At 41.3% G+C, this 12,193-nt stretch overlaps 1 protein-coding gene across 5 annotated transcripts in view; it reads left to right on the top strand.

Annotated features, from left to right (window-relative positions):
* Positions 1 to 12,193, top strand: part of Shmt (serine hydroxymethyl transferase) — a 42,911-nt gene that overhangs the window by 21,907 nt on the left and 8,811 nt on the right. The window contains exon 11 of one of the 5 annotated variants that reach the window (XR_008407041.2): positions 1 to 147. This exon is cut by the window's left edge and continues 239 nt beyond it. The exons of 2 other annotated variants lie outside the window; for them this stretch is intronic. Coding sequence is in view for 2 of the 3 variants with exons in the window: in XM_053776632.2 (XP_053632607.2) it covers positions 10,507 to 10,632 (126 nt within the window). In the remaining variant the exon portion in view is untranslated. Of the gene's footprint in view, positions 148 to 8,456; positions 9,019 to 10,506; positions 10,648 to 12,193 lie in introns of those variants that run through there. 2 more of the 5 variants (XM_053776632.2, XM_053776633.2) reach the window with 2 other exon arrangements.

The raw sequence follows: 12,193 nt of genomic DNA on the forward strand, positions 1-12,193 counted from the left end.
GGTACCAGGACTTGTGATAAAGATCTGTATCAGTTATAATTTGGTAAATTTTTATTTTTAACGAACTTAATACGTAATACAGCACTTTTTAAATTTTATCAAGACCTTTAAATTCATATATTTTGTATAATAAATTTCTGGCAGAAATGTTTTATAACTTATACCTAGTTGTGCCATTGTAATATTTAACATATCTAGCATCACAAAGACAGACCCATATAGTGCTTGTCATTAAAGTACACCATCATAAGTTTGTGCTTTAGGACATCCTTTAACTGTCTAGGGTATGATTACCCCTCATTCTTCAGGGTTTTGTTGCTCACATTTTCCTCATTACTCACTGATGTCTGATATCCATTCCCTAGATCTCTACCACTGCCCAGAGGTTCTCAGTGGGGTTCAAGTCTGGGAATATCCTGGCAAGTCATCAAAGAAGGGTACCTCGCATGCCCAAACCACTGAATAACAAATTTTGTTTTGTGACAAGGTGCACTTTTGCATAAAAGCCTTAGGTATGGAAAGAATGAAGAACTCGAAAGGAACACTATATACAAAAAATCAAGGGTCAACAAATAGAACGAAAGGAACATGTAAAAGACCTGGGAATAATTATGTCGGCTGACCTTTTTTAAAGACCACAACAAGATGATCACGACAGTCAGGAAGATGACGGGGTGGTATTGAGAACTTTTAAAACAAGGGAAATAATGCTGATGGTGACTCTTCAAATAGCTAGTGCTCTCTCGTCTAGAATATTGCTCAGTGCTGACAGCCCCATTCAAAGCAGGAGAATTATCAGAGCTGGAACAAATAGAGATAGTTTACAGCTCATATTGAGCCAGTAAAGCATCAGAATTACTGGGAATGCCTTCAAATCTTGAACATGTACTCATTGGAGTGGAGGATATTTTTTATTTTTTTTTATTAGCACTGGGAGATTCCCACCAAGGCAAGGTGACCCAAAAAAGAAAAACTTTCACCATCATTCACTCCATCACTGTCTTGCCAGAAGGGTGCTTTACACTACAGTTTTTAAACTGGAGTGAGTTAAACAAGTTAAGAAAGCCTAGGGCACGTATGGATTTGTCAGTTAAAAACAGAGTAGGGGAATTAGTAGATGGGGAAAGGGAGGTATTAGGTAGATGGCGAGAATATTTTGAGGAACTTTTAAATGTTGAGGAAGAAAGGGAGGCGGTAATTTCATGCACTGGCCAGGGAGGTGTACCATCTTTTAGGAGTGATGAAGAGCAGAATGTAAGTGTGGGGGAGGTACGTGAGGCATTACGTAGAATGAAAGGGGGTAAAGCAGCTGGAACTGATGGGATCATGACAGAAATGTTAAAAGCAGGGGGGGATATAGTGTTGGAGTGGTTCGTACTTTTGTTTAATAAATGTATGAAAGAGGGGAAGGTACCTAGGGATTGGCAGAGAGCATGTATAGTCCCTTTATATAAAGGGAAAGGGGACAAAAGAGATTGTAAAAATTATAGAGGAATAAGTTTACTGAGTATACCAGGAAAAGTATACGGTAGGGTTATAATTGAAAGAATTAGAGGTAAGACAGAATGTAGGATTGCGGATGAGCAGGGAGGCTTCAGAGTGGGTAGGGGATGTGTAGATCAAGTGTTTACATTGAAGCATATATGTGAACAGTATTTAGATAAAGGTAGGGAAGTTTTGATTGCATTTATGGATTTAGAAAAGGCATATGATAGTGGATAGAGGAGCAATGTGGCAGATCTTGCAAGTACAGTGGACCCCCGCATAACGATGGCATCACATAGCGATTATTTCGCATACCGCTTACTTTAATTGCAAAAATTTTGCCTCACATACCGCTTAAAAACCCGCTTACCGATTTTCTTCCGAGACGCGCTCACATGTTCCGCCGGTGGCATTGTTTACCAGCCAGCCTCCGCGGTAACATCCAAGCATACAATCGGAATATTTCGTATTATTACAGTGTTTTCGGTGCTTTTTCTGGAAAATAATTGACCATGGGCCCCAAGAAAGCTTCTAGTGCCAACCCTACAGCAATAAGGGTGAGAATTACAATAGAGATGAAGAAAAAGATCATTGATAAGTATGAAAGTGGAGTGCATGTCTCCGAGCTGGCCAGGTTGTATAATAAACCCCAATCAACCATCGCTACTATTGGTGGTACAGCTGCTGCTGCTGCTGCTGCTGCACTGTCAGCTGCTGCTGCTGCTGCTGTAGCACCGTTGTTGGTGTGGCTTATTGAGAATACCAAGAAACAATTAACCCCAGAGGATTTGCCACCCAGGATAACCCAAAAAAGTCAGTGTCATCGAAGACTGTCTAACTTATTTCCATTGGGGTCCTTAATCTTATCTCCCAGGATGCAACCCACACAAGTCGACTAACACCCAGGTGAACAGGGAAAAATGCCTGGAACTAGTGCTCATATTGGTGAATTTAAAGCCAGCAAAGGTTGGTTTGAGAGATTTAAGAATCGTAGTGGCATACACAGTGTGATAAGGCCTGTTCTGGAAGAAAATGCCAAACAGGACCTACAGTACTCAGGAGGAAAAGGCACTCCCAGGACACAGTGTCTCATCAGTCATTGCTGCATCTTCAATAAAGGTAAGTGTCATTTATTCTTCATTTAGTAGACTAGTACATGCACAATATATACTGTACATGTACTACTCTACTATTGTGCATGTATCCTTCTCTTTGTGTGTGGGAAAATGTATATTTCATGTGGTAAAATTTTTTTTTTCATACTTTTGGGTGTCTTGCACGGATTAATTTTATTTCCATTATTTCTTATGGGGAAAATTCATTCACATAACGATTATTTCGCATAACAATTACCCCTCTTGCACGGATTAAAATCGTTAACCGGGGGTCCACTGTATATGGAATAGGTGATAAGTTACTAAATGCTGTTAAGAGTTTTTGAGGATAGTGAGGCTCAGGTTAGGGTGTGTAGAAGAGAGGGAAAATACTTCCCGGTAAAAGTAGGTCTTAGACAGGGATGTGTAATGTCACCATGGTTGTTTAATATATTTATAGATGGGGTAGTAAAGGAAGTAAATGCTAGGGTGTTTGGGAGAGGGGTGGGATTAAATTACGGGGAATCAAATTCAAAATGGGAATTGACAGTTACTTTTTGCTGATGATACTGTGCTTCTGGGAGATTCTAAAGAAAAATTGCAAAGGTTAGTGGATGAGTTTGGGAATGTGAGTAAAGGCAGAAAGTTGAAAGTGAACATAGAAAAGAGTAAGGTGATGAGGGTGTCAAATGATTTAGATAAAGAAAAATTGGATATCAAATTGGGGAGGAGGAGTATGGAAGAAGTGAATGTTTTCAGATACTTGGGAGTTGACGTGTCGGCGGATGGATTTATGAAGGATGAGGTTAATCATAGAATTGATGAGGGAAAAAAGGTGAGTGGTGCGTTGAGGTATATGTGGAGTCAAAAAACGTTATCTATGGAGGCAAAGAAGGGAATGTATGAAAGTATAGTAGTACCAACACTCTTATATGGGTGTGAAGCTTGGGTGGTAAATGCAGCAGCGAGGAGACGGTTGGAGCCAGTGGAGATGTCCTGTTTAAGGGCAATGTGTGGTGTAAATATTATGCAGAAAATTCGGAGTGTGGAAATTAGGAGAAGGTGTGGAGTTAATAAAAGTATTAGTCAGAGGGCAGAAGAGGGGTTGTTGAGGTGGTTTGGTCATTTAGAGAGAATGGATCAAAGTAGAATGACATGGAAAGCATATAAATCTATAGGGGAAGGAAGGCGGGGTAGGGGTCGTCCTCGAAAGGGTTGAAGAGAGGGGGTAAAGGAAGTTTTGTGGGCAAGGGGCTTGGACTTCCAGCAAGCGTGCGTGAGCGTGTTAGATAGGAGTGAATGGAGACGAATGGTACTTGGGACCTGACGATCTGTTGGAGTGTGAGCAGGGTAATATTTAGTGAAGGGATTCAGGGAAACCGGTTATTTTCATATAGTCGGACTTGAGTCCTGGAAATGGGAAGTACAATGCCTGCACTTTAAAGGAGGGGTTTGGGATATTGGCAGTTTGGAGGGATATGTTGTGTATCTTTATATGTGTATGCTTCTAGACTGTTGTATTCTGAGCACCTCTGCAAAAACAGTGATAATGTGCGAGTGTGGTGAAAGTGTTGAATGATGATGAAAGTATTTTCTTTTTGGGGATTTTCTTTCTTTTTTGGGTCACCCTGCCTCGGTGGGAGACGGCCGACTTGTTGAAAAAAAAAAAAAAATAATATATATATATATATATATATATATATATATATATATATATATACACACACATATATATACACATACATATATACAGTGGATCCCTGGTTAACGATATTTTTTCATTCCAGAAGTATGTTCAGGTGCCAGTACTGACCGAATTTGTTCCCATAAGGAATATTGTGAAGTAGATTAGTCCTTCAGACCCCCAAACATACACGTACAAACGCACTTACATAAATACACTTACATAATTGGTCGCATTGGGAGGTGATCGTTAAGCAGGGGTCCACTGTATATATATAATGTCCTGGCTTTAAGTGAAACAAAGCTGAAGGGGGTGGGAGAGTTTCAGTGGAGAGGAATAAATGGGATTAGGTCAGGGGTTTCAAATAGAGTTAGAGCTAAAGAAGGAGTAGCAATAATGTTGAAGGATAAGCTATGGCAGGAAAAGAGGGACTATAAATGTATTAATTCAAGGATTATGTGGAGTAAAATAAAGATTGGATGTGAAAAGTGGGTTATAATAAGCGTGTATGCACCTGGAGAAGAGAGAAGTGTAGAGGAGAGAGAGAGAGAGATTTTGGGAAATGTTGAGTGAATGCGTGGGGAGTTTTGAATCAAGTGTGAGAGTAATGGTGGTTGGGGATTTCAATGCTAAAGTGGGTAAAAATGTTATGGAAGGAGTAGTAGGTAAATTTGGGGTGCCAGGGGTAAATGTAAATGGGGAGCCTTTAATTGAGCTATGTGTAGAAAGAAATTTGGTAATAAGTAATACATATTTTATGAAAAAGAGGATAAATAAATATACAAGGTATGATGTAGCACGTAATGAAAGTAGTTTATTAGATTATGTATTGGTGGATAAAAGGTTGATGGGTAGGCTCCAGGATGTACATGTTTATAGAGGGGCAACTGATATATCGGATCATTATTTAGTTGTAGCTACAGTTAGAGTAAGAGGTAGATGGGAAAAGAGGAAGGTGGCAACAACAAGTAAGAGGGAGGTGAAAGTGTATAAACTAAGGGAGGAGGAAGTTCGGGTGAGATATAAGCGACTATTGGCAGAAAGGTGGGCTAGTGCAAAGATGAGTAGTGGGGGGGTTGAAGAGGGTTGGAATAGTTTTAAAAATGCAGTATTAGAATGTGGGGCAGAAGTTTGTGGTTATAGGAGGGTGGGGGCAGGAGGAAAGAGGAGTGATTGGTGGAATGATGAAGTAAAGGGTGTGATAAAAGAGAAAAAGGTAGCTTATGAGAGGTTTTTACAAAGCAGAAGTGTTATAAGAAGAGCAGAGTATATGGAGAGTAAAAGAAAGGTAAAGAGAGTGGTGAGAGAGTGCAAAAGGAGAGCAGATGATAGAGTAGGAGAGGCACTGTCAAGAAATTTTAATGAAAATAAGAAAAAATTTTGGAGTGAGTTAAACAAGTTAAGAAAGCCTAGGGAAAATATGGATTTGTCCGTTAAAAACAGAGTAGGGGAGTTAGTAGATGGGGAGATGGAGGTATTGGGAAGATGGCGAGAATATTTTGAGGAACTTTTAAATGTTAAGGAAGAAACAGAGGCAGTAATTTCATGCACTGGTCAGGGAGGTATACCATCTTTTAGGAGTGAAGAAGAGCAGAATGTAAGTGTGGGGGAGGTACGTGAGGCATTACGTAAAATGAAAGGGGGTAAAGCAGCTGGAACTGATGGGATCATGACAGAAATGTTAAAAGCAGGGGGGGATATAGTGTTGGAGTGGTTGGTACTTTTGTTTAATAAATGTATGAAAGAGGGGAAGGTACCTAGGGATTGGCAGAGAGCATGTATAGTCCCTTTATATAAAGGGAAAGGGGACAAAAGAGACTGTAAAAATTATAGAGGAATAAGCTTACTGAGTATACCAGGAAAAGTGTACGGTAGGGTTATAATTGAAAGAATTAGAGGTAAGACAGAATGTAGGATTGCGGATGAGCAAGGAGGTTTTAGAGTGGGTAGGGGATGTGTAGATCAGGTGTTTACATTGAAGCATATATGTGAACAGTATTTAGATAAAGATAGGGAAGTTTTTATTGCATTTATGGATTTAGAAAAGGCATATGATAGAGTGGATAGAGGAGCAATGTGGCAGATGTTGCAAGTATATGGAATAGGTGGTAAGTTATTAAATGCTGTAAAGAGTTTTTATGAGGATAGTGAGGCTCAGGTTAGGGTGTGTAGAAGAGAGGGAGACTACTTCCCGGTAAAAGTAGGTCTTAGACAGGGAGGTGTAATGTCACCATGGTTGTTTAATATATTTATAGATGGGGTTGTTAAGGAAGTAAATGCTAGGGTGTTTGGGAGAGGGGTGGGATTAAATTATGGGGAATCAAATTCAAAATAGGAATTGACAGTTACTTTTTGCTGATGATACTGTGCTTATGGGAGATTCTAAAGAAAAATTGCAAAGGTTAGTGGATGAGTTTGGGAATGTGTGTAAAGGTAGAAAGTTGAAAGTGAACATAGAAAAGAGTAAGGTGATGAGGGTGTCAAATGATTTAGATAAAGAAAAATTGGATATCAAATTGGGGAGGAGGAGTATGGAAGAAGTGAATGTTTTCAGATACTTGGGAGTTGACGTGTCGGCGGATGGATTTATGAAGGATGAGGTTAATCATAGAATTGATGAGGGAAAAAAGGTGAGTGGTGCGTTGAGGTATATGTGGAGTCAAAAAACGTTATCTATGGAGGCAAAGAAGGGAATGTATGAAAGTATAGTAGTACCAACACTCTTATATGGGTGTGAAGCTTGGGTGGTAAATGCAGTAGCGAGGAGACGGTTGGAGGCAGTGGAGATGTCCTGTTTAAGGGCAATGTGTGGTGTAAATATTATGCAGAAAATTCGGAGTGTGGAAATTAGGAGAAGGTGTGGAGTTAATAAAAGTATTAGTCAGAGGGCAGAAGAGGGGTTGTTTAGGTGGTTTGGTCATTTAGAGAGAATGGATCAAAGTAGAATGACATGGAAAGCATATAAATCTATAGGGGAAGGAAGGCGGGGTAGGGGTCGTCCTCGAAAGGGTTGGAGAGAGGGGGTTAAGGAGGTTTTGTGGGTAAGGGGCTTGGACTTCCAGCAAGCGTGCGTGAGCGTGTTAGATAGGAGTGAATGGAGACGAATGGTACTTGGGACCTGACGATCTGTTGGAGTGTGAGCAGGGTAATATTTAGTGAAGGGATTCAGGGAAACCGGTTATTTTCATATAGTCAGACTTGAGTCCTGGAAATGGGAAGTACAATGCCTGCACTTTAAAGGAGGGGTTTGGGATATTGGCAGTTTGGAGGGATATGTTGTGTATCTTTATATGTGTATGCTTCTAGACTGTTGTATTCTGAGCGCCTCTGCAAAAACAGTGATAATGTGCGAGTGTGGTGAAAGTGTTGAATGATGATGAAAGTATTTTCTTTTTGGGGATTTTCTTTCTTTTTTGGGTCACCCTGCCTCGGTGGGAGACGGCCGACTTGTTGAGAAAAAAAAAAAAATATATATATATATATATATATATATATATATATATATATATATATATATATATATATTATATATTTTTTAAGTCAGCCGTCTCCCACCGAGATAGATATAGATAGATATTGATATATAGATAGATAAAGATATAGACAGATAGATAGAGAGATAGATACAGATTGAGATGTATGATAATATATACCTGGAAAGTACTCGAGGGCCTGGTCCCAAATCTGCACACTGCCATAACATCTTGGAGTGAGAGATGAGGAAACTGGATGCCAGATGCCAGATCAACCAGGCTGTGATGGATATGTGGGGCAGTGGGCCTCCAGCAGCAACAGCCTGGTTGACCAGGCAAGCACCAGATGAGCCTAGCCCATGGCCGGGCTCCGAGAGTAGTGAAACTCACGAAAATCTTCAAAGGTATACTACACCATGAAAAATTTGCCGAAGATAACGAGCAATTCTAGGTACGTTATTACAGTTAATGTTAGTGGGGATGTTTAAGATTTCCTTGGATGTGCTTTTGATGTGGGAGTGTCGTCATCAATGTCCACCAGGAACTGATGTAACCAGGTCCTTACTGGATACTTGCACATATTGTTGGCTTGTACTGTTTCCCTTGATTGCCTTCCTTATGTAATCTAATAATCCTTGCATTTCTCTCATGTCAGTGAATTAATCCTTCCCATGTTAAATTGTCAATATCCAAAAATGTCCGGTAAACTCTGCCCTCCAGATCACAAAGCACAGGGGTGCCACGGACAAAACAGTCTGCCACACAATCCTAAAAGGCACTTAAGATGCAGCCAGTATCCTCGAGGAATCATGAGACATCCCACATTGAATTGCAAGGTCAGCATAACTTATCAAAACACTGGCCAGGGTAAGTAACTGTGGACATTGAAGTATGCTGACTGACGTGAGGTTACCTGGTCATTCACTTTAATGAGCACTGTATGCAGGCTGTATTAAGAGAATAACACTTGTAAATTTTACCACCACAGTCACCCTGCAATAATAATCAACAAACTATATCCAGTAAAACTGAAGGTGAATAGTTGTTTTTACAGGAAAATGTATACAGTCTTTCCTCGCTTAACGATGGAGTTTTGTTCCTAAGACTGTTCCAAGTGAATTCGTTGCTAGGTGAGGAGCATACTATAATGGTAGTGAGTTTGTGTCAACCATCTTTGATATTGTTTTAATGTCACCTTTGCACCGTTTATAACATTTCTGGTATATTTTGAAATGTTTATGCAGTATTGTACTGTATATTGTAATAAACAGAATAGAGGAAATCAGCTCCAATATACATTATTTAGGTATGCATACTGGTCAGATTATTATTATAATCAAAAAGAAGCGCTAAGCCACAAGGACTATACAGCGCTGCAGGGCAGGAAGGAAGCGAGGGCATCAGGTGGCAAAAGGGAGATGGATGAGTAATAGGTTACGGATAACAGCGGGGCAGTGGATGGTGAAAGGTTAAAGGGCAGCAAGAGACTGAACTAGAAAGGGCTGAGGGGAGGGGGGAAAGTATCATCAGAGTTTGTGGAGTAAATCAGTCGTTGTCAAGAAGTCAATGAGAGAGTCAGGATTAAAGGAGGGTCCATCAGCAAGAAGGGAAGGTAAAGAGAGAGTAGTAGAACGAAGACGACGTTGGAGGTAAATTCTGTGTGCTCGTTGATAGAGAGGGCAGTCTAACATAATGTGGCTAATCGATACTGGAACTTGACACTGCTCACAGAGAGGAACAGGGTGCCTCTCCATGAGATACACCCATTGTAAGTCCGAGTTGGCAAATGAGTATGTTGCCAAGTGAGGAGAGGCTGTATTCTACTTACAGTATAGGGAAAAATAAGCTAAAATGACAGTTCTCTGCTGTTCTTTCTATATATAAACAGAACTCAAACCTATGTGCATTGCATTGAAGTACATAGCACTTACACCAAACCCTGATAAATATGAGTGCCTAACCAAAGCTAGGCAATTTTTTTTCCATACCCTGGAGCACCAGGCTTGTTACTTGATCTCATCCTGCCACATGCAATGGCCTTGGAAAGAGATTTTAGAATGCTTTACAATTCACAAACAAGCAAAATTATTTAAACATTATCTTGGTGCAGAAAAGGACTCTAACCTGTGCACACTGCATCAGAGTATGCAGTACTTGTGCTAAACAGCCAGGCCCTAATAAGTATGGGTGGCTAGACAAAGCTGGGTGCCCCTAGTGCTATGAGAAATGACACCTAGCACTGCTGGTGCTCTGCGCTATGGGAAACGACAGCTTTGGCTAGGTACCTATTTTTATTAGGGTTTAGCTGTATGGCATAAGTACTGTGTACTTTGATGCCGAGTGCATAAGTTCGAGCCCTATTTTGCACTAAGAGATAATGTTCGTAAACAGTTTTGCTTGTCTGTAAACTGTTAAGTGTATGTTTATGTATCTCGCCTTAAGAATGACTGTGTGAGAGCATGCACAAGCTTGCATTTTTGCTAGGGCCTTGCCCCAGCACTCCTGGTCACGTATACACACCAGACTTTCCTCTAGCAATTTCGCTTTACTCTAATATTACAAATATCTTAGATTCCTGCAATGAATAAATGTATAGCTGCCTATGCACAAAAATGAATAATACTAATTATTATAATGGAAATGATGACATACAAGGAAGAGATAGTCAATGATATGCCTATTTACTATAGTCACTTTCTATATCAATACACTGGAAATCTGTAAATTTCTGGCCAAAAAGTACATTAAAAATTTTAATTGTTTTTTACAGTCATGGGTGAAGTGCCAGCTCAGGGACATACAGCACCCAAGGGAATGGGAAGCTTTAAAGTTTGATCCAAGTAAGGGAAGACTGGCTGGCATCAAGGCATCTTACTTGAGGGGTCCTACCCCTTAACATCATAATTTTACATTTGATTAAGTACTGTACTAAGCCTTAGACATTACACCATTTCACCACTTCTTTATTACAACTTTCCTTATTGTCATCTTCAAGGGATGCTCCTTGGCGTGGTGAAGAGGCTCTTGGTCTGAGAAATTAGACCTGTCGGTCTCCTTCCTCAGACCGAACCTAATTACTCCCCAATCCCCCCTTCCCTATCCCATCCTCCCCTTTTTCCTTTCCTCCTCCTCCCCACCTCTCCCTTTTGCCCTTCCTCTTTTTGGCCTTTAGGATTTTTCCCACAGGCACACTAGTTCATAGGTAGGGGGAAGGGTACCGGGGTCCATCCCATTCCGTTAAGGTTCTTGGTGGTGGCGTAGTTTGCCGTGGGATCTGGATTGCTTGGGGATGTCCCGATCCCTCTCCGGTATCCCGGAGAGTGGCTTTGGGTGTCTTTCGGGTGACGGGTGTATCTCTGGAAGCCACCTTTCGGATTCCGGGGGTGGTGGCTAAAGGAGGTATGCTTTGTGGCAGATATCCGGCTGCCCTCTCTTGTCCACCGAGGTAGCTCAGCAGATGTGAGGTTGCTATCCCGGATTGCTGGTATACTGGCATGAAGGGTAGGGTATGGCACGGGTTCCATGCTGCATCTGCGCTACTTGCGGTGCTGAGGTCCTCTTGGGCGCGGAGGGAGATTTCTGGCCCTTTCATTCCTCCTAGGAACTATCCCTCCCTGGTCCCCCCCCCCTTTTTTTTTTATTCTTTATTTTTTTTTTTTTTTTTTTTTTTTCTTGAAAACAAAGAAAGAAGTAACCTAACCATGGAGTCCCAAATCCATGACCCTGCTACCCCCGGGCCCCTTATTGTTACCGCACCCTGTTCTGACCTCGCCTCGTCTTTTGGCCACTCTTTGGACACTCCTAAGGCCCCTGTACCTCTTGCCGGTGCTGTTTCCTCACCTGCTTCAGGTACCGGGGCTTTCACTGACTCCTTCGATTTGTCTGACCCCTGCTTTCCTTTGACTGTCCTTCCGGCCTCTCCCTCTATGGTGCGACGATTTTCGAATTGCCAGCCCCTCTCACGTCGGACCGACTCTGGTCCCACTTCTAAACCCCAACGACAATCTCCTGACGATGTTACTTCATTACCTTCCCATTCTACTCGGAAAAGACCGACACGTCATGCACTCCCTCTCCACACTCGGTTTCGGACCACACAATGGACTAAATTCTTTACTTTACGACCGACTTCTTCTACTGCCTATCTTTCTGACCATAGTATTGGCAAAGCACTCCTACGCCACGTTGGTAGAGATTTCCTTTCATGCTCTTAAGAGTGGTACTCGCATCATCACAGTCCAGAATTCTACCCAAGCTCATGATCTTTCTCTTCTTTCACATATCGATACTATTCCTGTCACTATCGAAAAACATCATTCCCTCAACTCTTGTAGTGGTACTGTTATTCTGCCCCATACCATAGTCCAACAGAATTTCCAGACATGTGGCAATGACATTCTCGAACAGCTGGAACTCCAAGAACTCCCAATTCTCAAGGTAGACACTTATGTTCTTCC

The sequence above is a fragment of the Cherax quadricarinatus genome, chromosome 13, assembly GCF_038502225.1.
Source record: "Cherax quadricarinatus isolate ZL_2023a chromosome 13, ASM3850222v1, whole genome shotgun sequence".
NCBI classification, from domain to species: Eukaryota; Metazoa; Arthropoda; class Malacostraca; order Decapoda; family Parastacidae; genus Cherax; species Cherax quadricarinatus.